At 48.9% G+C, this 24,665-nt stretch overlaps 1 protein-coding gene and 1 long non-coding RNA gene across 2 annotated transcripts; one reads left to right on the forward strand and one right to left on the reverse strand.

Moving 5' to 3' along the window:
* Positions 1–3,735: 3,735 nt before the first annotated feature.
* Positions 3,736–22,375, forward strand: LOC120375684 (dispanin subfamily A member 2b-like). The gene is made up of 2 exons (XM_039496493.1): positions 3,736–4,078; positions 20,651–22,375. Exons 1-2 carry the CDS (start codon positions 3,935–3,937, stop codon positions 20,843–20,845), a joined length of 339 nt encoding a protein of 112 aa, XP_039352427.1. The 5' UTR covers positions 3,736–3,934; the 3' UTR covers positions 20,846–22,375.
* LOC120375686 lies at positions 17,203–23,024 on the reverse strand. Its single transcript, XR_005586689.1, has 2 exons — positions 22,913–23,024; positions 17,203–17,732 (listed from the first exon to the last, which is right to left on the reverse strand). It is a non-coding gene; the product is annotated as an uncharacterized LOC120375686 (long non-coding RNA).
* Positions 23,025–24,665: the final 1,641 nt, after the last annotated feature.

Consider the following 24,665-nt stretch of genomic DNA (forward strand, 5'->3'; position numbering starts at 1 on the left):
CTAACCAGCTCACGCTGAGTGGGTTAGGCACCTAAGTCACCTGAGGGCTTCCGGGCCGTGGCCGGCAAGCAGAGGTTGGGAGGGGAAGACGCTGGGACAGTTTCCTTCTCCCCGCCTGACGAGCAGGGAGTCGAAGAGGGCTCTGCAGTCTCTCGAGCGCGAGCCCCGGCGCCGAAGGAAAGGAGAGCCTGAGGAGGCTTGCCGGTTGTGGCGTGTGGAGGCTGTGCCACTTTCCTTCAGTAGTAACTGGGCAGATTTGCTCTACGCACCCCTGTGTAGTCCAGTGGCTTGGGTACTTACCCGGCGTGTGGTTGATGCTAGTTCAACTCCTCCCCCAGCTTGCTGAGGAGGGACTTGAATGGCCTGTTCTGAAGCAAAGCGCCAGCTGCAGAACTCAGAGGTGTTCTCCTGGGGTGCTTGGGCCCCTTGACTCTCTCTTTTTTTTTTTCTGCTGAAGCTGGTCCATTTACTTGCATTACATAGTCACGGGGTCAGCCAGACACCCAGCAGCAGGCTGTAGTTGGGGGCTTGTGCTGCATGCCCAGCATGTGGGCGGTTGGGGTTCAAAGCCCCTTCCTTCTTGCTGAGAAGGGATTTGAACCTTGATCTCCTGCCTCTCCACTGAATGGCCTGAGTGCCGGACTAGGCGGTTTTCCCATGTGGGGACTCTCTCTGTCTTTTCTGTTGAAGGAGGGTCACTTTGGTGACATAGTCATTGGGCCAGAGCCCCAGCCAGCTGGTTGGGTTAGTGCGGTGGTTGGAGCGTGTGCCCAGTGGTTGGCAGGTTGGCGGTTCCCATCCCCTTTCTTCTTGAAGAGAAGGGAGTTGAGCACTTAGCTCTCAACTGAACGGCCTAAGTGCCGGGCTGGGATGTGGGGGCTCCCTCTCTTTTCTGCTGAAGATGGGCCACTGGCAGTAAATAGCACATGAAAATTGGGCCCCAATCTCCCTGTGGCTCCCTCAGTAGTCCCGTGGTTTGGCTCCTTGCCCCCAAACGGGTGAGTGGCTGGTTCAAGTCCCCTTTCCCTTTCTCTTTGTTGAGAAGGGATGGCCCCTTGATCTCTTGCCTCGCAAGCATTTCACTTTAACTATCTATTAACCGGGGCAAATGAGGTTTTCAAGTCCCTCTACAGTGTGGGGGTTAGGGTGCGTGCTTGCAGTGAGGGCTGATCCCAGTTCAGATCCTTTCCGAGTAGGTTGAGAAGGGGTGGGCATCTCAATCTCTTACCGCTCAAGCGTTCCACTTTAACTATATATTAACCGGGCAAGGTAAGCTCTTGTGTCCCTTTATGGTATGGGGGTTAGGGTGCTTGCTTGGCTTGTGAGTCACCTGGGTTCAAGTCCCTGGAGGGCAGGAGGGCCTCTGGTGGATGAGGGGAGACCCCCTCCTAGCTGAGCAAGAGGCCTGCAGGAGGGCCTCTTGCTCTTTTAATGAAAGAAGCCCCTTTCATTAAAAGAGCAAAGAGGCCCTCCTGCAGGCCTCTTGCTCAGCTAGGAGAGGACTCTTCTCACCCACCACAGGCCCTCCTGAGTGGGGACTTGAACCCAGGTGACTCACAAGCCAAGCAAGCACCCTAACCCCCATACCACAGAGGGACACAAGAGCTTACCTTGCCCCGGTTAATATATAGTTAAAGTGGAACAGCTTCAAGCAGCAAGAAGGAGACAGGCAACCCCATCACTATTATAGACAGGTCAGGGGACAGGCACCAGGCAAGATTCAAGCCCACGTCTCTAGCACCCCAGGCACAGAGCGCAACCATTGGCCTACAGAGGGTACTGGTTCTAGGAGGAGGCCCAAAGGCCATTTAATTAAAGTGGAACAGCTTTGAAAGGCAAGAAGGGAGGCACCCCCAACACAACCCCAGAAAGATGAGTGTACACACCCACCCACCCACAAGGAGATTCAAACTCACATCTGCCCCCAGGCCAGGCATCCAGATGAGCCACCATCAACCTACCAAGGGAACTGGAGCTTCGGGAGGCCCAAAGGCCATTTAATTAAAGTGGAACAGCTTCCACAGACAGGGACAGAAATAAGGACACACATCACAGTTGCTAGAGACACTTCTTCATGGTCCTTTGTAACATGCAGAAGGAGAATTTAAAGCTACAGCATCTCCCACCACCTAAGTAAGCAGCCTAACCACTGGACTATACCAGCAGACACAGGTTTTTGCTGGCCCAAATAATATTTAATTAAAGTGGAACAGCTTCAACAGCCAAGGTGAAGGGAACCCCCCAAGCCCCATGGCTATAGCGGTATAACCAAGCCACATATATGGGCTGCAGGAGAGGCCTCTTCAAACCCTCTGCCCCTCAGCAGGGAGAAAGTATATTTGAATGACCAGCACTCATAACCCACTGGAGAAGCCCAACTGCTGGACTAGACAGGAGCCTCACTCTTTACCTGGGCCGAATAATGAATAATGAAAGTGGAACAGCTTCATAGGCAAGACTGAGGAGCTCCCATCACAGTAGCTCACAGCCCAATAATTAGGGCACTTACTTACCTGGGCGGTAGGTGAGCCCTCTTCAAATCCTTTCTCCTCACTAGGCAGAGTGGTTACGGACATAAGAACGGCCGGCCTGGGTCAGACCACTGATCCATCTAGCCCAGTAACCTGTCTTCCGACAGTGGCCAATGCCAGACGTTCAATGAACAGAAGGAGATAGTTATGAAGGGATCTGGTCTCTGTCATCCTTGCCCAGCATCTGGCAGTCAGAGGTTTTGGGTCTCCCAGGTCATGGGGCTGCATCCCTGCCCACCTTGGCTATTAGCCATTGATGGACCGATCCTCCACAACCTTGCTAATGCTTTTTTGAACCCGCCTATAGTGTTGGCCTTCACAATGTCACCTGACAACAAGTCCTACATGTTGACAGTGCGGTGTGTGTGAAGTGGTGCTTTTAAAGCAGCTGCCTGTTAATTTCATCAGGTCACCTCTGAGTCTCGGGTTAGGTGAAGGGCTAAATCACACGTCCCTATTTACTTGCGCCACCCCATTCATGATCTTATAGACTTCTGTCACATCCCCCCTGAGTCACTGCTTTTCCAAGCTGAAATTGAAACAGGGTCCTCCGCATCACAGGGGAGGACCTAACCACAAGGCTAAAGATTACACAGGAGGCCCCTGGCTCCCCTGGATTGTTTTGTGGTATCTAACAAGCTCACAAGAAACAAGTTAAGCATCTGAGCCTGCCCCGATCTACACTGCAGAGCGAGGTCCACCTAACGCAGCTGATGACCTCACTCTGTAAGAGTCTACACTAAAATGTCACCCCCCACCAGAGTAACTTGCCCACGACACTGACATCATAACACCACCCTGCATTGCTGACACCGACCCGCGCTGCCGTTCAGAAGCCATCTCACCATGGCGCACGCTGGCGGTGAAATCGGTGCAAGCGCTCCTGGGGAGGCCCCGCACGGCCGACACAAGGAGCGCAGTGTGGACGTGCAAAAGCCAGTTAAATCCCCCCAGTGGCTGCACCGCCAGGCAACTTGGGGGCAATTCGTTTTGTAATGCAGCCTTGCCCTTTAAGGGGTTTTCCCCTCGGTCTTTTCCCGTCAGGGGCCGCCTTTCGGAGCTGGGCCAGGTGAGCTCCCTACTGCTCCCTCCCACGCTCCCCCCGGATCTGTGCTTGCCTGGGGCTGCCGCGCTGGCTGGAAGCAGGGGGCGCTCCTCCGCGGGACGGTCCGGCGCTGCAGCACTAATTAAAACGCGCCCAGCCCCGCCCGCAGGTTTCCGCTGATTACATTGCACCTGGCCGGGTTCCCGGCCCAGGGCCCTCACGTGGGAACACCCCGGCGCTGGAAAGGGAGGGGTCGAGCGGATCCGGCCACTTCCCTCTGCCTTTATTCCCAGCTCGCCGCCTTCCCCGCGCACCTTCTCTGCCGCTCCGCTGCGCCCGTCCTGCCGCTTCCCCAGCCATGGACCCCCCCAGCGCTGTGCCCTACGCCCGCCTGGAGATCCCCGACCTCGATTCCGTGCCCTCCTACAAGTACTGGTCCATCTTCAACATCCTGTGCTGCTGCCTGCCCCTGGGGCTGGTCGCTGTCTTCTACTCGGGACAGGTAAGGGGGCCCCTTCCCCGGGCGCAGGGCCGCTCCCCAGGAAAACCTCCCCTGGCTCCTCCTTGGGAAGCGCCCGGAGGTTGGAGAGGGAGCCTGGCCCCGGGGGTAGCAGCCCCCCAGCTTCCCCTCCACCAGCTTCTTTGCTGGTGCTGCAGAAACCGCAGCTTCCCCAGCCTGCCTGTGCTTGGGCTCTCGGGGCAAAGCCTCCCGTTTGTTTCCCTTAACTCAGGACGGGTGCAAAGGGAGCCTGCTAGTTTCTAAAGACGTTGTAGTTCAGTGCATGATCATTATTTTTTAAGTAGTGTTTTCTTGTTCCCAGCAAACTTTGCCTCCTCTCACCATGGTGTGCAGACTGCGGTGCTGGTTTTTAATAATTATCCTTTGAAGCAGCACAGCTGGCCTGCATGCTTTAGGGGATGGGGAGGGGCTCTGAGTTTGTGAAATCTTCCTCAGAGGGGAGAGTGAGTGGCATTCTGTGTATTTCTAATACTCCTGTGGCTGTAGGGGAGTTGGGGATGCATTTCCTGCTGAACCTCCACGACTGGCGGGGGGGGGGGGTCCTAAGCTGCCGGAAACCCTTTAAGCCTCATACCCTGCACATCAACACAAGCACCCCTGCAGCGTGCAAGGAGTCAAGTATGCACGTGCCCCAGTCACGTACTGACTGCCAGGCCTTAATATCCATGTAACTTGCCTCAACCCAAAGTGTTTGGCATAAAGGTGGCCTCAGTCTCAATGACTCACTCCATGGCCATTTTTTGTGGCCTCTAAAAGTTCTCTCTTGTTGCGACTTTTGAATGTTTTCTTTTTGGCCCTTGTCTGGGAATCTGTGAACTAGACTGTTGTTCATTTTGGTAAAAGTGACCCAAGTGTGATGAAATAATTGCATATTCTGACAGACAGATGGTTTTATAACCCCCAGAGTGCCAAAAAACTGCAGGAAGGTTCAAATATTGCACCTCATGCTGAGACGTGGAGAACTGGGAAATCCAATGCTGAAAAGCCTTAGATGAGCAGCCCCAGGGGTATGCAAGATTGCTTGTTGCTCTCAGGTGTGAGATGGCCTTGCAGGTGGACATTGTGAAAGGCTACAGAACTTTACCGTTCTAGAACATGTGAGTTGCTCTGTGCAGATCTCTGTACGGCAGCTCCCCTCCATTGAGACTGTGCTGGGTGAAGACCAGCTGGAGCATGTCTTGACAGAGATATTTTATGAGTAACTTTTGTGTGTGAGCAAATTTCTCATTCTTTGTGAATGAGATCCCTCATTCCTGACGGCCAGCTGGGCTCTGGTTACCCAAAATCAGGGCTGGGAAGGATCCACCCCCCCACCTCCCAGTTCTTGGTATGCCTTCTCAGGATATCCGTCCTCACCCCTGGGCTGTATGTGTTGTATGAGGAAACCTGTTCCTTCCTGGGGAGCAATTCTAGGCTCTCTCCAGAGCCAGAGTCCTCTCTGTGCCCATCCCCTTATGGGTCAGAACTCTGTGTCCTCTCTAGAAATCCCTGGTTGCGTAACCCTCAGTAATGGGAGGCAGTGGCTTGGCCCTGGGCCACTGCTTCTGGCCTTGTGCATCAGAGCCAATTTGATGCAGATTGTGGGGCCCTGTGCCAAAGTCCTTCCCCTTTCTCGCTCTGACGTTTCTCCCATTTCCCTGACATTGTGCAAGTGCTCTGAGCTGACCCGCTTTTTACAAGCAGTGAGGAGGAGCTGCCCCCACCTTCCTCCTAGCTCCTGTGGGCTAACAGAGCCTTCTGTTTGCCCCAAGCTTGCCAAATCAATCACCTCTTTAGGAAATCTCAATTGCAATGGCCCCTGATAGTCCTGAGGGATCTCTACTGGGGTCTGGGCTAAGGGTCTCTGCAAATGGTCCTATCTTTGGAAGCTTCCCCCATGTCTGTCTCCCTTCCCGCAGTTAATGTGATTTGACCCCTGGGGGTTCTACTAGAGTCTCAGCCAGGCTAGTGTCCTTCCACCCCTAAAATGTCTCCCCCTTAACTTGCATTGGGGGATTGGGTTTTTCTGTTCCCATGAGGAAGAGAACTTGTGCACAGATGGCCGAGTGAATTCAGACACATGTACATTGTATGCCCGATACGCATGCTGTGGAACTCCCCTCCCCTTCAAGGCTGAATACCCTAGTAAAGGCCAGACCTTTTGCCACTCAGGCTGGCTCTCCAGCTGGACGGTCAGTATGTTAGCCAACCGTGCAGCACGGCCAGCCCTCTGGCACGTGAAACCTGGGCAGCTTGCTCACTTGTGACCAGTTCCCAGACACTGGAGGGGTTTTAACTCTTTGAGTCAGCTTGGGGATGCCTCCTTTCCCCTTTTTAAGATTATCCACTTCCCCTCGCTGAGCTGCACCTGCATATTCCCCCCCACCTGGGTCCCATGCTTGTAACATCATGGGGGGACAGATTCTAAGCCTGTTCCAACCCAACCATTTCATACAGCTCCTCTCTGGAAGAGACCCCCCCCCCCCCCGCCTTTGCCCCAGTTGCAGAGGTAATGCCCCAGCTGAGTTGCCATCTCCTTCTAAGTCCTCCCCTTATTCTTTAGGGCCCCCACCCCTCCCAAGATCTTTTCCAATCAGCCTGGGGAATTTAAGGAGCAAGGCCACTTTAAATTGATCATAATCCTCAGAGACTGGCCTGGCCCTTTGGCTGTAGGCTGCTATGGCTTTTTACCTCCAGTAAGAGAGTGGGAAGACAAAGCCGATCCGCAGGGGGAAACCCGACAGCCTGGTGCTCAGCACAGTGCTCTGATGCATCCCATGATGAGAAGGTCTTTTCCCTGTCTTGTACATGTAAACTGAACAATGTATATCAATTATCAACAATTTTCTTTGAATCTGACCATATGAGCCGCTTTAGGGTCCCAGTTTACTGTAGGAGCATGTATGAGAGCGTAGTCATGGGACTTCACTTTGTATCCCCTTTTTCCTCTGTGGGGTGGGTAGATGTGAACCTGTGGTGCTTTTTGTTTTCTGTGTCACTCTTTTAAACTCCTGTGCTCATTTTCGGTGTGCAGAGAGCGGCAGCCATTTTGTGCTCAGGGCAGATGTTCCACAGAGGGAGTTGCCTACATGGCATCGAAGGGGGTGAGAGCCATTGGTATTCCCCTTCTTAAACTGGGGCAACAAGTCCGCATCTGTTCTCCATGCGGAGTCAGCATGCTGTGTTCTGTCCCCACTTACTGGATCACCAATTTTTAAAAAGGGCTCCAGAGGTGATCCTGGCAATTACAGGCTGATAAGCCTAACATCAGTACTGGGCAAACTGGTTGAAACTACAGTAAAGAATAGTCAGATACATAGATGAACACAATTTGTTGGGTGTGAGTCAACATGGTAAAGGGAAATCATGCCTCACCAATCTACTAGAATTCTTTGAGGGGTGAACAAGCATGTAGGCATGGGGGATACAGTGTATTTAGATTTTTTTTTCAGAATGCTTTTGACAAGGTCCCTCACCAAAGGCTCTGTCATGGGATAAGAGGGAAGGTCCTCTCATGGGTTGGTAACTGGTTAAAAGGTAGGAAACAAAAGGTAGGAATAAATGGTCAGTTTTCAGAAAGGTGAGAGATAAATAGCAGTGTCCCACAGGGATCCGTACAGAGCCCAGTCCTATTCAACATATTCATAAAGGATCTAGGAAAAGGGGTAAACAGTGAGGTGGCAAAATTTGCAGATGATACAAAACTACTCAAGATAGTTGAGTCCAACACAGACTGCGAAGAGCTACAAAGGGATCTCTCAAAACTGGGCAACAAAATGGCAGATGAAATTCAGTGTTGATAAATGCCAAGTAATGCACATTGGAAAACATAATCCCAACTACACATATAAAATGATGGGGTCTAAGTTAGTTATCACTCAAGAAAGAGATTTGAGTCATTGTAGATAAGTTCTCTGAAAACATCCACCCAATATGCAGCAGCAGTCAAAAAAGGAAACCATGTTGGGAATCATTAAGAAAGGGATAGATAAGAGAAAATCATATTGAATCTATATAAATCCATGGTACGCCCACACCTTGCATCCTGCATGCAGATGGGATCACCCCATCTCAAAAAAGATGTATGGGAAAAGGTACAGAAAAAGGCAACACAAATGATTAGGGGTATGGACAGCTTTCATATGAAGAGGGATTAATAAGACTGGGACTTTTCAGGTTAGAATAGAGACAACTAAGGGGGGAGATCTGATAGAGATCTATAAAATCATGATGGTGTGGAGAAAGTAAGTTATTTACTCCTTTTCATAACACAAGAACTAGGGGTCACCAAATGAAATTAATAGGCAGCAGGTTTAAAACAAATAAAAGTAAGTATTTTTTTCACATAACGCACAGTCAATCTGTGGAATTCCTTGCCAGAGGATGTTAAGGGAAAGACTATAACAGGGTTCAAAAAAGTACTAGATAAATTCAAGGAGGATAAGTCCATCAATGGTTATTAGCCAGGATGGGCAGGGATGGTGTCCCTAGCGTCTGTTTGCCAAAAGCTGGGAATGGGCAACAGGAGATGGATCACTTGATGATTACCTGTTCTGTTCATTCCCGCCGGGGCACCTGGCATTGGTCACAGTCAAGACAGGATACTGGGCTAGATGGACCTTTGGTCTGACCCAGTATGGCCATTATGTTCACTAGGTCTCTGGCTCCTCTGTTGCAATGAGGTCCCATTCACGCTGGAAGTGCTGTTGTGCTGGCGCTGTGCTTCCGTGGAGCTGACCCTGATGCTCCCCATTCATTGTGCTTTTTTTCTCCCTACACTGGCGATGCTGCTCCTGTTCAACAAGCCCTTTTGGGCTCCACTTCCTCCCCCTGCAGGAGCAGTTTTCTCTCCTCCAGCTGCAGCTTCTGCCACTCTGGGACCTGTTGAATCATGGAACCTGGATGGGCTCAGTCACTGTTGTAGGTTCTTTCTCTCTCTCGCTCAGTAAATCTGGCCAAAATTACCAGACATTAATAACACTGAAGAATTTGCACCATTGTTATCGACTCTGGGAATTCCAGGATAGAAGGGCTGCTGCTCTTTTAAGCACTGTCAACTGAGCTGGCTTGAGTCTAATTATTAATAATTGTTTGTATTAGGGTAGTGCCTAATTGTGCTCAGCGCTGGACAGACCCTGGGGGCGGGGGAGTCTCGGGCCCAAAAAGCTTACAGTTTAGGTCAGTGGCTCTCAACCTTTCCGGACTACTAGACACCTTTCAGGAGTCTGATTTTTGTCTTGCTGTGACCAGGGTCCCAGGGAGCCACGCTGAGGTCACTCCATTAGGGTGAACCCCAAAGAATGGGGCAGACAATCACCTAAGCTGGTGGTCATTCCTGTACTTAAATCCACTAAGCTAGCCTCAAAACAGGTTCTGTAATACTTAACTGGTTACACAGCAACCCAGCCTTAGGACTCCACCCAGACACCCAAGTCAAATATGATGAGGATCACTGAAAATCTTATCATATAAGAAAGCTCTACCAATCCCAAAGGATCGGACACATTACCTCCCAGGTTAATGAATATTCCAGATCTTCCCCAGAGATACACAGCCAATTCTTATTAACTAAACTAGAATTTATTAAAAAAGAAAAGTGAGTATTGGTTAAAAGATCAGTAGACATACAGACATGAGTACCATTCTGAGATCAGTTTTATAGTAGAGATGGGGAGCTTTGTAGCTTCAAGAAGTCCTTTCAGAGTTAGCCCATAGCTTATAGTTCAATGGTCATATTCAGGATGATCCAGGTGGGACTGGAGAGCTCAGACTTAGGATTCAAGCTTCCCCTGCATCAAGCAGATCTGATAAAAAAGGATCAGAACCCAAGACACCTTTATACAGTTCCAGGCCTTCCCTTGATGGTATGGAATCCTTAGACCAACAACAGGCAATCATCAAGACTTTGAAGGGCAGCTATTTCCTAAGCATCACTGGTAATGAACTAACATAAGGCATTTGCCATCTTCCACCATTCACAGGTGATTGCTATACAGTGATATCACTATATTTACAGTTCATCTAAATGTTAAGATTTCTGAAGAAACAATACAGCATAGACAGGAACCATTTGGTTACATTGTCAACCTCAAACAAAAATATTATATACACACACACACACTACACAAGATAAATAACCCTTTTGGGCCATGTTTCACCTCACTTAAACTAATTGCTTACAAAATTAGACCTAAAAAATACAAAAGCCTCCCAGCCCACTATCACTGAACCATTGCTGACTTTCTCATTTTCACATGTAATTATAAAATAAATCATTTGGTATTTACATCTCAGCGTTCCATTTATAGAGCACTATAAACAAGTCATAGTCTAGGAAATTTTAGTTTGTACTGACTTTGCTAGTGGTTTTTATGTAGCCTGTTGTGAAACAAGGCAAATCTCTAGCTGAGTTGATGTAACCCCCAGAAGACCTCTGCGTTGAGCACCACTGAGCTAGGTGATGCAGTGTGTAAAATGGTAACCTGCCTACCTTGGTGGACTGGCACCTGTAATAGGTTGAATGTGTGCTAGGAACCAGGGTTGGGGGTGGGGGGGGGGGAGTTGTACAGCAGGGGCAAGACCTCTGGATAAATCACTTCCTGCAGCAGTTTGGTTTTAAACTGAACAAGTATTGCCCCTGCCCCAGGCCCTGTTTATTGACGAGCGACGTAAACTTTTCAAGAAGGGCCATTGGCCCCTAAAAATCAGGACTCCTCTGCCAAGTCAAAATCTCCCGAGTGTCGCAATAGCAAGTGCCAGCAGCAGCTGCGTGCTCAGCCTAACCTCTTGCCTCACCGTGTACAAACAAGCTAATGAAAGGCTCCAAGTCATGCAGCGGAGACCTCGCCCACCCGTGCCGGTAATTCTGTGATTTCTACACAGGAAACGGGGCAGAATAGCAGGAAGGAATCTGAATAACTCACTGTTGTGGCTTTATTTTCCCTGGGCGGGGGGGAAACCAATCACATTTCCACACCGCTCAAGGTCTTAAGTCATAATGCTAATGCCAGGGGGGCGGGGGGCCTAGTTTTCAGAGCTGAGACTGGGACTCCCTCCAGCATGGTGTTCAGACAGTATAATCATAGGCAAATTAGAGAGACGGCAGGTGAGGGAATATCGTTTATTGGACCTGCTTCTGTTGGTGGGAGAGAAGATTTCAGGCCAGTTATTTCACCGCTCTGGGCTATTGTAAAGCATTGCTCCTTTTCTAACCCCTGAGGAACGTCACGAGGCTTAAGCCGCTATTGAGTGTACAGCACGTGGACAAGCTTGGAAGGAAGGTGCTAGAGCCTGGCAAAGGTTGTTATCAGGGGTGTTCTATGAAGTGGAGGCTCTAATGACTTGGTGAGAGATTTGCTTAGACAGTGAAGCCCCTGAGCAACTGGCTGAATTGAGGATCTCTGGCCAAACACAGGCCCCGTGCCCTCTCCTCTTCCATCACGTACCTGGTGGAATCTGCTGTTGATCTCCTGTCTGCCTCATGATTTAGACCGTCAGGAATGACCTGGGCAAAGGTGGACTGATCCAAAGGAAATAGAAAACTGTTGCCAAGCAGCACAGCAATGAGTTTTACGCAGCGTTCTACAGATCTAACCCCTCAGGACTTTAGATGAGGAAGCGTGGCTTTGTTAAGGCACTGGGCTGGGACTCGGGAGATCTGGGTTCAGTTCTGGCTCTGCCACAGACTCCCTAAAGACTAGACTTAAAAAAGGTGTCCTGGTGCCCAGTGAAATTCAGAGCCCCACATTAGGCATCCAGGCTTCAGGTGCATTGTAGGGGAGAGTTAGGCCCCTAAGAAAGGGATTCTCAGAAGCTGGCACTCTGAACAGGGAGCTGCCTAGGCCAGCCGGGAGTGAGATGCAGACAAAAGGAGTGGGGCTTACGGCCCAATCCACAAAGGGTCTTAGGCGCCTAACTCCCATGGATCTGGGTCTGTAGGTACCTGACAGGCTGCAGGAAGGTGTCTAACCTCACTGGGGAGTCTCAGCCATCAACTCTCTCCTGGAATTAGTCTTCTCAATCAGGTCAGCCATTTTTTGGGGGGAGGAGACAGACAGATGCACCCCCATACAGCCAATAGCCTAGGGGCAGGGCACTCCCCTGGGATGTGGGAGTCCTGTTTTCAAATCCTAGAGCTACCTTATCTGGAGCAGAAACTTGAGCCTAGGAAAATGTCCATCCCACCTGGCTGCGGGGTAGGTGTCTCAATCTCTGTGGTTGAAACTGTTCCACAGTAGCCTGGTGACTGGGGCATTTGCCCCTGGGTACTTGGGTATTCCAGGGATGCACACCTGCCCCCAAAATCCCTACCCTGCTTGCCCCCGGCTGTCGTGTGTGTGTGTGGGGGGGGCGGGGGAAGAATGCTCAGCACACCTACCTGAGCAGGCCACCCAAGCGAGATTGCTAAGGCAACGCTTCGCTTGAGAATCCCCTCAGGGCTTGGGCACAAGCAAGGGCTCCAGGCAGCTCCTGCGGGGGCCGCTAGGCTCCTAGAGGAGTAAGCAGCAGCTGAGCGGGGATTTTGTGCATGTCGGTGGGGCCTAATTGTTGGATTTTAAGTCCCTTTGGGAATGTAGCACTTAAAGGATCTGTCATGCACTTCCTCATCTGTAAAATGCAAATACCTCCCGTCAGTTACTGGGGTGGTGATGGGGGCTACAGAAGTATTTAGATGAGCGAAGACAGTAGGATTGGGCTCAGAGGAAGGTAAGGGCTTGAATAGCCCTTCATATGCCCCTGAAGGGCTGGCCCTCAGAGACCCCCTACTGGGACAGGAAACCCTCCGTAAGCGCCTCACCCCAGGGAGCAAATCTCCACTGAGTTATGGTATCCATTTCAGCCCACTGCTGTGGGGTTTGAGCAGCGCCCTAAGGCACTGGAAAGTCTTCACCCTAATGCAGCTAGTTTTCTCCCATTGACCATGGGTGCTCCTTAAAGGACTTGGTTGTATCCCTATTGCATACGCTGAACATGCAGCCGCAGGGCATCTTTTTACAATGGCGAGGAACCCCCTGGGAGTGGTGCACAAACCAAAGATCAGTTTCAATTCAGGATGACCCCTTCATTACAGACATCTGCCCTGTCCCTCCTGGGTTTCATATCTAGGCTCTGATCCTGCTGAGCACGTCAGGTCCCTGGCAACAGGCTGCAATTTCATGTTTCAGCCCAGTTCATTACTGTGAAACTAAGAATCCGTGAATTCACTGAGCTTCAGAACTTGCTAGCACTGTTGTACAGACGCTTAATTATAGACTGCCTGTTAACCTTAATTTTCCCTTATCGTGCATCTTGCTCTGATTCTGTACTTAATGAAACCACACAGAGCTGCCATCTACATCTTTCCCTATTCTGCTCTGTATTTAAGCCACTTGCTCAATTGCTTTTCCCCATATCTTTGATTACCTGTATCTTTTAATGGCAATGAATTACTTACTTCCCTGTGTTTATTACATCTAATATCTTCTGCAGTGCTGTGTCTGGGATTGATCCAGAACATTGCTGAATACCAGCATCTCCCCCTGATTTCAGTAGGAGTGACAGGTGCTCAGCACTCTTGGGAACAAGCTGAGAGATTGTAAGCCTTGTGTGACTTGATTTTCATTGACAAATCAATGCTAGTTTAATTTTCAATAATGATTTTGTAATGCTGTAGCATTTCCTTGCATGACTAGGACATGTGGTGCAACAGAGAAGGTATGGGGCTGAGAATCAGGAGACCCAGTGGCAGATGCAGCAGCAGCACCTAAGTTTTTGTTTGGCCTCGGTTTTGTCATCTGTAAAGTGGGGACAATGCTGCTTTACCTGCCAAAGTTCCACACTTTGAGATCTAAGCATGAAAATTGCAAAGCTTTAGAATAGGGGATGTTTTACTGGAAAAGCCTGTAAGCCAATAGTTTAAGATCTGTCTCTCTTAATGATAGAACAACACACCCAGAATGCATTTGTGCAATCAGACAGATTTTTCACTTACTGGAATAAATGGGCCAAATTCACCCTGACCTAATTTGGCCCAATGAGTTTAACTTTTGCTGCTGACTTTCTAATTCAATACATTTTTGGTCTTCCTCTTGGTGTAGCGCTTGTTCTTCTGTTAATCCACCACTTACCTCTCCATCAACACTTGCATTAGGCAGGTTCTTTTTATCTGTTTAGCTGGCTTTGAAAAAATCAGAGGGCAAGGACGATCAGTTTCTGCAGAATCTAAGCTTTAAAAAAACAAATCTATCCTTTCTTACTGTTCAGGAAGCTTTCTGATTGGTAATGATGTGTGAATCAATGCAGTATTTTCATCCTGAGTCTGCAGACTTATGGCTCTGGACTCTGCAGCTCCGAGTTCTCTCAAGCTGTCCATAGTGAAAACAAACCCACTTCTTGTCAGTTTTCACTGCTGCTGTTTAGAAGCCTGTGTCAAGGTGAAAGCGACAAGCATCAGTCTAGTCATTAGGTAGGAGGGCCCAAAAGGGGAGACTGCAGGAGGGATAGAGTAGGAGACACCCCCTACTCAAAAGCCAGAAAAGCTGAGGGAGGAGTGGAGCTGTGCAAGCGCACCCAGTGCAGCAGCCAGGAAACTGGAGAAAAGGTAGAATATCACCCCTTCCTTCCTCATCCACTCTTGTAGCCTCCCAAGACATCCTGCTATGGGAGTGAAGGAGGAGGAGATTGCTCCCCTTCCCTTATAGCTGCCAGAGCAGCTCTGGGGTCTGAAATCTGAAGATCCCCACTAGGTGGAGAATTATATGAAGCAAGGGAACCCCCAAAAGAAAGTCCTGGAAGAGCAGCCTTGGAGAAATCCCAGCTCCATCACCTCCCACAGCAGTGGCTTGTCAGGGGCTTCTCACCTGAGAATGGACATGGACCACGCCTCCCCCCCCCCAAACTGTAGGTGACAGGTTTAGTTATCTAGCTATAGAGTCTGAAAATTCCAGGCTGCTGAAATCAAATTCTCTCTGACAGAGAGAATGCTAGCGCGGTTATGTGGAATAGGCAGCCATCAGCATTAACCTGGTGCTCTACAATTTACATGTGGCTTTCTTCTACTCTACCCAATATGATGGCCCATTACATTTATGCAGAATATTGCAGCAAGGTCTGCTTTAGCATACCAAGTAGGCTGTCTTAGCACTCGGTCTGTCCTTGCTTCTCAGACCTCATCTAAACCTTTATCTTGATGGAGAAACTGAATGGCTAAGTTCTCACAGCCCCAGGCAGTATAAAAGGCAGACAGCCCTGAATATATTTAGAAAATCAGTTCTAGAGCATGGCGTGGTATCAACTTGTGTTCTGTCTACAGACTTGGTTGAACTTGATTCTCCATTTTTAAAAAAATGGATATATACCAGTTTATTTAAGCAATTTCTGGTCTATTTAAATGGTCAGGGTTGCCCAAAATTATGGATTAAGGCTTTCTACCCCTCCCCTGATTTTAAAATTTTCACAGGTGCAGGAAGTTCTGAGGGTGGAGTCGGACGATGACAGTAGATGTTGATTCAGAAATAAACTGTCAACATCACATGTCCAAATATACAAAATAAATGTCCTTAAATCAAACTCAAGTTTTCAAGCAGCATTTCTCACATAGACTAGCTGTAAATTCCAATTATCAATGGAAATATTTTTTTCCCTGTGTTTGGACAGAGAAATCCCCATTTACTGATTACAAATCTAATCCTCCTTCCAAGTTTAACTCACTAACACAAAAGCGGGCATAGCATTTTCACTGATGTACCTTAGTTCTGTAGCTGGACATTTAAGGGCTGAGTGCTGATTTTATGACACACATGCTTGTAACTATGCAAACTCGGACATAAACATTCAGATCTCATGCTTTGAGGTGGGTCACCCCAGGGAGCTGCAGAGAAGTCTCCCCCTACCCTTTTATCTGCTGGGATTTGAACATGCCAGGCTATGCACTGTCTGTTGGGAGCAAGGAAGGCAATTCTCCCACCTGTTTAATACTGCTGAGTTGGGTTTTCTCAACTAGACCGTTGGTCTATTGACTCTGAAAGACCTTGGCACAAAGTCACCCTCCTCTACACTTTTAGCCACTGCCCAAGCAACAAGTGAGCCCAAGTTGTCATAGGGGTTTTCTAGAGAGAGGCAGAAGCTGGAAAGTTCAGCTCTAACCTACCCTAGGATTTGGGGAAGTTTTAGTTCTGGGTTTAGCACATTACTCAAGCCCTTTGCAGAAGTGTAACACAATGGTGACTGGATACTGAAAGGGCATTTATTCTAGGTTTAACAACAAAGCAATTGTGCTAGCTTAATTTATTCAGGTAACTAGCTACACATTAACAAAAGCATGATGGTTTCAAGTAATAAGGGAGGGACAGTTCTGCCTAAGGAAGAACCCAGCTGGGCCTAGTAAAACTTTAATTGGCCTGTCTTGTCTCTTGTTCATATTGGAGTGGCTAGAGAGATGGCTGGCTGACCAGCCTTTAAGTTGTCCTGGTAAAGTGGTGTGAAGTCTCTCTTGGGCCCAATGATCTTTAATAATGCCCTGTTAAAGAGCAGATGAATCAACACATTGATCATATTTCATCTGACAGACAACTGTGCCTCTAGACAAAGCTTTATTAGGCTTTCAACTCTCATAGCAAAAAAAAGAATTCCCCAAATTTAAAGTGTACTTGTGTGAATTTTCAAATTCTCCTGATCTGAAACTTCCCCCTTGTGGTGAAGGTGGCTACTTTGGGGGGGTGAGACTCAGAACTTAGCCCCACTAGCTTCTTGTCCCACTGACTAGCTGTGCAGCCTTGTCTACACTTGAAACCCTGAGGCACCTCTGTCACACTTCAGTGTGGACGCTACCTGCGCTGACAGTAGAACAGCAAGGCGTGCGGCACCTTGACAGTGCTATGCCAGGACCTAGGAGCATCTGCTGAGGGACTTTGCACAGCTGGTTAAGTGAGTTGCTCAGCTCATGACCCATGTGCTTCATTTGCTTAAGGGTTACGTGAAGACAGTAACTCTCCCATTAACACCCGACACACCGATTACTAAGAGCGAAAGACTTCCTGCAGCAGGGCTGCAAAGTAAATAGACCTTACAACCTTGTTTTACAGGTATAGTCATCTTGCCCTGAACTAAGCAATATGAAGCCTTTTAGAGCCACACTTTCACACAGCCCCTGGTTTTCAACTCTGATTTAATTGTACAGTGAGAGGGTAACATTAAGAATCAAGCCAATGGCAGCAGCCTCCCATACAGGATTCTTAAATCAGGACTGTATCATGTCAGTGCAAGCAATACACCCTGACTTGAACGCATGTCCGACTTCTCACTTAGCTCAAGATGGTCACGTACACATGGAAGTGGGTGTGGTGGCTGTCAGCAACTGGTTCTAGAAGTCTGCTCAGCCCCACTGAACAAGTCAAGGTGGTAGATGGTCCAACTCCACCCTTGTAGTTAGTATAGGGGCACCAAAGATGATGATCCCTGAATCTGTTCCTCTTGGCAAGTGCCTCCTCTTAAGGGATGTAGCTGTGAGAAATCTCGTAAGCTTCTCCTTGGGCATTAGCAGGTTGCCGGCTGCCTCCAATATCATGTCCTGTATTTCCTTACCCACAGTAGTGGCGAAGTTCAAGTGCAGCCTTGTTTCAGACAGCCTCCAAGCCCGCCTGATGATGCATCTGACTTTTCTTGGTGCATTCCTGGGGGCCTGGTGTCCAGAATAAGAAATATTTACAAGTCTAATTTAGACAAGTGACAGCTCAACACTCCCCCTCCCTCCATTGCCATGTGTGACCCACAATCAGGAGAGAAAGTTGCCTGTAGACAGTCAAGGGGAATTCCCCTCCCCACTCCCTGTAATCACAGTTACCTGTAACAGTAGCTAAAGCGAGTAGACGATTGACTGTAAAAGCAAAGAAATGGCAGAATAACCTCTTGCACACAGCAGCTGGATTAAACTCTTGTATCTTCCTATCATTTTAGTAGGATTCTGGACACAATGAGTCCCCTCCAAAACAAAGATGACCCGAGATCCACCCTAACCTCCTATTTTGCATTGGATATGCCAGCATGACCAGGACTCCCATGCACAGCAGGAGAGCCCCTAGCCCCCTGCTGACTCCTTAAACAAAGAGGTGCCCAGCAGAGGCTACATGGTGACCAGAGCAGGGTTTCCCCAGCAATAGCCTATTACGCTGCCATTGGGGACATTCCCTTTGATCACCCTGGGATAGTGCCTACTGGGAGGTTTCGGTTCTGTGATCTGCACCTCCTTGGAGTTGCACCGCTCATGGGAGGCAGGTCAACCTGGCAGCTGCCAGGTTATCACCCAGGCCTTCACAGTGGGAATCCTGGTGCAGTAATATTGTGATACTCAGATAACTGCTGGTGGGATGCATTAGTAGTTACACTTCTACTTGGGAGCCTCTGATGTTAGATTTTAAGGCAACAGTCATTCAAAAGGGGCAGCCAGACTACAAAAGGAAAGCTAGATCGAGCCCACCCCTGGGGATGTTCAGAGTGGAACCTGGCAGTTCCTCTGCTTCGAAGCCTTCCTGGTTTCAAGTGCAGACTGTTCACAGCCGAAGTAACCATGCGTGGTTGCTCCTAACCTAGACTAGATTTGAAGCAATGGCCTAGAGGGGAAGGCCAGGCCTTTGATGCCTTCCACGGTGCAATCACTCAACATGCTTGAGTTTGAAAAATCTGATTTGACATTGCTGATTCTGACCCCATAAGTTGATGGGCAGGCAGCTTGTGGGGCAGGATCCTGGCAGGAGCTGACTAACTGGGACCTGAGAATGGAGGGATGGGGAATAGGATGGGAAACTGATTTTAAAATCATCTTCTCTAGCTCCCTCCTTGGAATTCACTGCATTGCGCAGTTTTTTCCCAACAGCCTTTTCTGTTCTCCTCCCAGCTGCCAATGGATGCCGGATCTATTGTGAGCAGTAAAAACTTTCTAAACCCACACTGAGTTCAGTGGCTTCTGCCTAACCCATAAAGCTTTCAAAAACAGGAAGCAACAGGGCTTAAAATACAGTGACGAGAGAGACAATCTGTAAATAGACACTGGGGCATTTTAGTTTGTGTATTACATGCAAGGTGACCCTTTCAAAGTTAGTTTTTTTTTAAAAAAATACTCCTTGGTTGGCCACTACAGCTCACTGCCCTGCTTGTTGTTCCAGAGTTTGGCTAGGTCTATTAAGGTCTCAGCTGCACAAATATAAGCTAGTGTAAACACGCTGTGTAATATGAAACAAGAGTGCACTGCATCGGTGCAACACACATACGCTCGAGGTTTGCATTAGTGTAGTTGCCCTGGTGGCTTCAACCCGAACGTAGACACACGCTAAGACCCTAATCCAGAAGAGCACTTAAGCGCGAGTATAAACTCCTTGTGGAAGCCACTGAGACTTCAGTGACACTACTGCGCTTTGCTGGATTGGGGTATGACTGGCTGACCGTGTTTCATGGAAACTTCAACAGGTCTGAACAAGTTTCATTTGTTCCTGTGTGTGTGGGACTGGTTTGAAGGGTGGGTCACTCTAAAGGTGAAACATGTTGACTGAATAGAGTTGGAGTCTTGCACGGCTGCTTCCTGGGCTGGCAAACCCTTCTCACCAGCACTAAAAGATATTAAAATGTATGCGGGGAAACAGTCAGGTTAGTGTACGGGAGGATAACATAGACCAGATAAGGGGTTTCTTTCAGTTAAATGGTTCATTCATCAAAGTTGTTGCTCAACCTGGCTGTTCTGGTGACCGCTGGCTTATTTCAGCAGAACTCTGTTGCAAATAGATTTGTGAGCAGAATAAACAAGTCACTGTCTGTATGAAATTGTAGTTTGTACTGACTTTGATTGTGGTTTTTATGTAGCCTAGTGTAAAACTAGGCAACTATCTAGATGGGTTGATGTAACCCCTGGAAGACTTCAGTGTACCTCCAGGGTTACATGTACCCGGGTTGAGAACCACTGGGCTAGATGAACTCAGTATCTTTGAGAGGTTAAGACTTTTGATCCCCTGATAGAATGTAGTTGTAACACAAATCTTTTCCCTTTAAGTCATTTAACCTTAATTTCGCCCCACACTCTGATACTTAGATCACCCCACCCCAGGAGGGAGAGCTGACCTACCCAAGCATGAAGCACCTCTGTCTCCAGGCAGGAGAGCAGCAGACTGCTGCATGGCCTTGACAAGTCAGTCAAGCCTAAATGTTCAGGAACAGCCCCTGATTGTCTGCCCAGCTTGATACCTTAGGGACTAGTTTTAGGGGTGCAGAGAGCACCCAACAGCTCTTACGTACTCAGCACCGCTGAAGCCAAAAGGGGGTTTCAAGTTGAGTGCCCAAAAACTGACATCTAAGAATAAGGGGCTGCTTTTGAACTCTGCCAGTTTCTGCACTCATTTTTGCTGGTGTAAATCCAAAGTAACTCCAGTGAAATCTGTGGAGCGACTTTAGATTTATAACCAAGCAGAATCTGGTCCTGTTTCTCTTTTACCTGCGTGCCAGACAGATCTTATTTTGCCTGTTGTGGGGGAAGTCAGTTCATTAGGTACAAGACATACAGATCTGAAAGCAGTTTACAAGATGTCACTAATTAGCCCATGCCTCTGTCCCCAGGTGGAGGAGTGCCTAGCACGCAGAGATATCGCAGGAGCGAAGTCCGCCTCTGACACCGCAAGAACCATCAACATCCTCGCCGTGGTGATCGGGCTGGCATGCATCGGTGTGGTCATATTCTTTATGATCCAGAGAGTTCAGCTGCTCAGTGCAGCACAACCCACCCAGTTTCCCTCATTCTATCATTCAGGCTGAGGCCAGGGTGCTGCCCCCCAGGCTTGGGGAGATGAAACCACCACTGCAAAAATCTGTCTTTGAATTCTGCTCTCTTTAGGTTCTCGCTCTTCTTTATTCTGCTGGTAGCCAGTAAGCTTCCTCTACAGCTGGTGCTGCCATAAGTATGTTTGCAGGTTTTATGCCCCCAAGATCATCATCAAGCTGACAGCTGCAGATATTGAATTGGGATTCCCTCTCTCTCAGCCTTTACCGCAGCCACTTGGGTATAGTTCTCATAGCACTAACTCCTTTCTCACTAGACTGGAAAGAAATCAAGAAAAAGACACTGAAATCTTTCCAGGCCACACAGACAGACTTGCTGCTAATGCCGAGGTTCTTAACTAAAGCACCACGTGGGAGCAGGGGCTGCACTGCAGGGGGGAAGCTTGCAGGAACTATTGCACCCCATAGTGGCTGCTGGCTGGGTGCCCAGCTCTGAAGGCAGTGCCACCATCAGCAGCCACGGGGGGCTGAGAGCAGCTCCTGACCCTGCATCTCCACCCATTGGGAGGCACTGTGCAGGGCAGGTGGAGGGGTTGGGACTCCCCACAGCTGCCTGTTCTGGCCTGGGTTCCTGGTCCCTGCTCCTCAAGGTTCTCTTGGCCTCAGAGCCAGGTCCCCCAGCATGGTGGCTGTTACTGGCTGTGAGCAGTTGAAGGGCAGCAGGGAGCTGAGAAGCAGCCCCAGCCTGACCAGGAGGCAGGGCCGGGGAGGAAGTGGGGTCAGAATTTAGGAGGAGCAGGGGTGGGGATATGGAGAGCCAGGGGCACTGCCCCCCCTCCTGCCTCAAGCTGGCACCACCTCCCCTCTTCCAGTCTCCTCCCCTCACATTTTTTCAGGCTTAGATAAAAAGATAAGTGTTGGCTCTAGCAATGATGCCTGGGGGCCACATTCATCCCCAGTCTCCCACCTTCACTGGCTCCAGCTAGCACCTGTCCTGTTTAAAGCACACAGCTTGTTAGGTTACTAAGTGCCTGGTAGCTGAGACCACTGCTGTTTTCGCACTAGCTCTGGGAGGAGATGATTGTAGTAGATTACCGAGAGCTGTTCAGGGCTAATTAATGTAATCACTTCTCTGTGAAAGTTTTGGATCAACTCTTGTTATAAATGTAACTGAAAGATGGGTTTACTCTGGCTGTGACACCACTGCTGTGTATGATGAGTTTCATAGTTGCTGCTACGGGTGGCTTTTTGCCCACCACCCCCAAAGCAAAAGAGAGGGAATGGATCATAAAAGGCCAGAAAGTGGCAGGGGAGCTCCAAGGCAGATAGGAAACCTTGAACTACTTTAAATTCTTCGGAGTAGATTTCACTGTGTCTGTTAAGCACGGCACCTTGCCCTTCACAAGAGCTGATGGAAGAGTTCAGAAGCACAGGGAGCAAAGATTGAGAGAATGGATTTTACACGGGGCTTGTATACGGTTTAAAAGAGAGGGCTTATCTGTAAACAGCTTATTCCAATGTTTCTAAAAGTTTACAAAAATGTAAATAAATGCTTCCAATACTAAAGGGCAGTGGCTCTACTTTTTAGTGTGTTTAATCTCTTCTGCGTGTTTAAAACTGCTCAAAATAGGTTCATGCTGGTGAAAGGTACCAGCCCTAGAAAGAAACATTCGGTTTCTGCAACAGACAGAGCAGAGCTGTGAAGCATGACCTGGCTTGAGCTCCCTTTTCTGCTAGGAGTGAAAGTTCCTTCTCCATGGTCATGCAGGACCACACTCATTTTAATACATCATTCTTTTTTTATAACCTGAAATATAAAAAACTCTCAAACTGATTTTTTTTTCCCCCAATTTTGACACACAGATTTTTCTCAAACACTGGTTTAGTCTTCCAGTGGAATCTGTAATGTAAACCCTCCAACTCATTTTGTAGGCTAGCCAACAACTGTCAGCTGGTAGCAACTTTGCATCTCTTCCAGCATGGGCTGGACTTGAACCAGCCAGAGGCAAAAAAAAATCACCATCTCATGTAGTCACCCATTCTATTGCTGCCTGTACCCAGAGGTGATTGAATGCCCGTTAACACAATTCAGCTTTAACCTACTCGGCAAGAAGGCTCCTTAGTTGGTCCGTATCTTCCTCAATAGTGCTGGGTCTGGGTCCAGGCGGCAGAGCCAGGCCGATGTTGATGACAATGGCTGGAAGTGATGCCACTGTGAAGGTAAGAGGGGAAAAGCTCAGGTATCTCTTTCTAGAGTTCTTTACTCAAAGAAAGAAGATGCAATTCCTCCTGGCCCAAACCGCCTCTATCCACTCAGATTTCAGCCAGTGCAGTTGTATTTCAGGCTCCCAGCAGCCTCTTGAGCCATGTTACTGCCTCATAGGGAGGGAGGGGGCTGGGGAGGGGCTGTGTGTTTGAATATGTTTGAAACAGGAGGGGCCAACACTGCCTCTTACTGAGATAAAGCCGGGGTACCCTTGGAGTAACTACTGGTGTACGCAAGAGAAGGATCAGGCCCAAAGCTGCCAGCTCCAATTTAGACACTACCTTATATCCAATCAATTCCAAGAGGCTGCTGGGGCTTCTCAGAAGTCACAGGAAATACAAGGCCTCCAGTTTCCTCTAGGGCAGTGGTTTGTGAACTTTTTTTTTACACTGGTGACCTCTTTCAAACAGCAAGCCTCTGAGTGCGACCTCCCCTTTCAATACCCTTATAAATGCTGGAGGCAAAGCAGGGTTTGGGGTGGAGGCTGACAGCTCGCAGCCAAATAGCACAACGGCTCTTCTGTTTGTGGACCACGTTCTGCCGTGGCAGAGCAAACAGATTGGGTCTAATCAGCCTTTCCCATCCCACTACCAGAGTTTTGAGCTATAATCCATCCTAAATTGGTTGTGGGTTGCACTGCCACCTAATGTCACAGTGCTTCATTACAGCAAAGCTTATGCTGGTAAACTCTAAGGGCTTGTCTACATGGGGAAATTGGCCAGCAGAGTTATTCCAGGATAAGGATTCTACTATTGCTATTCTGGAATAGCTCTCCATGTGGAACTTCTTACTCCAAGATAGCTACAGCATATTAAATTCACACCCTGCCTTATTCTGGAGTAACTTCCGCACACAGACAAGCCCAGAGACACTCTATCCTCCCTTCTTGTGTGTGTCACCTCCACAGAGCGCACTGCTGACAAACAAGGCATTCGTTTCCCCCATGCTCAGTCCTGGCTGGCGAGCAAGGAAGTTCCCACAACTGGATACTTGGAAGGACCCAGCAAGGAAACCCACAGGAAGCACTAGCTAGGGAGGGGGAGCAACAAAAAGCACATCCACCCACCCCAAGCCCAGAGAGCCCCAGAAACTGAACTGCAGGGTGAGTACAGCTGAGGAAGAGTCATTCAGACTAAGGGCAGGAGAACGTGGTCTAGTTGATGGAGCATTGGCACCACAGTCAGGAAACGTGGGTTCTATTTCCACCTTTGGGTGCCCCGTTTCCCACCCTCTTTCTTGTCTATTTGGACTGGATGCTACCTGGGGCAGAGTCTCTCTTACTGGGTTTGTAGAGGGTTGAGTACAATAGAGCCCTGACTTTGGCTGGGGCCTGTGGCTGTTACTGGAATACCAATAATGCCCTCCACTGCCACGTAGCCATCCAGCCTCCCTTTGGTGCAAGCCAAACACATTCCAACCAGGAGGGAGCCTCCGGGGCCTGAGCCCCCCACAGGAGATAGGAGGTGGGTTCCACTTACCTGAGCTGAGAGTCTGACGAGCAATCCCATGGTCCCATCCAGGAATGAGGATCCAGACCCGTCAAGTCCTGCAGGGAGGAAGGAGGCTGGGGTTAGGGTATAGGATTGGCCT

The sequence above is a fragment of the Mauremys reevesii genome, linkage group 12 (assembly GCF_016161935.1).
Source record: "Mauremys reevesii isolate NIE-2019 linkage group 12, ASM1616193v1, whole genome shotgun sequence".
In the NCBI taxonomy this organism is placed as follows: Eukaryota; Metazoa; Chordata; order Testudines; family Geoemydidae; genus Mauremys; species Mauremys reevesii.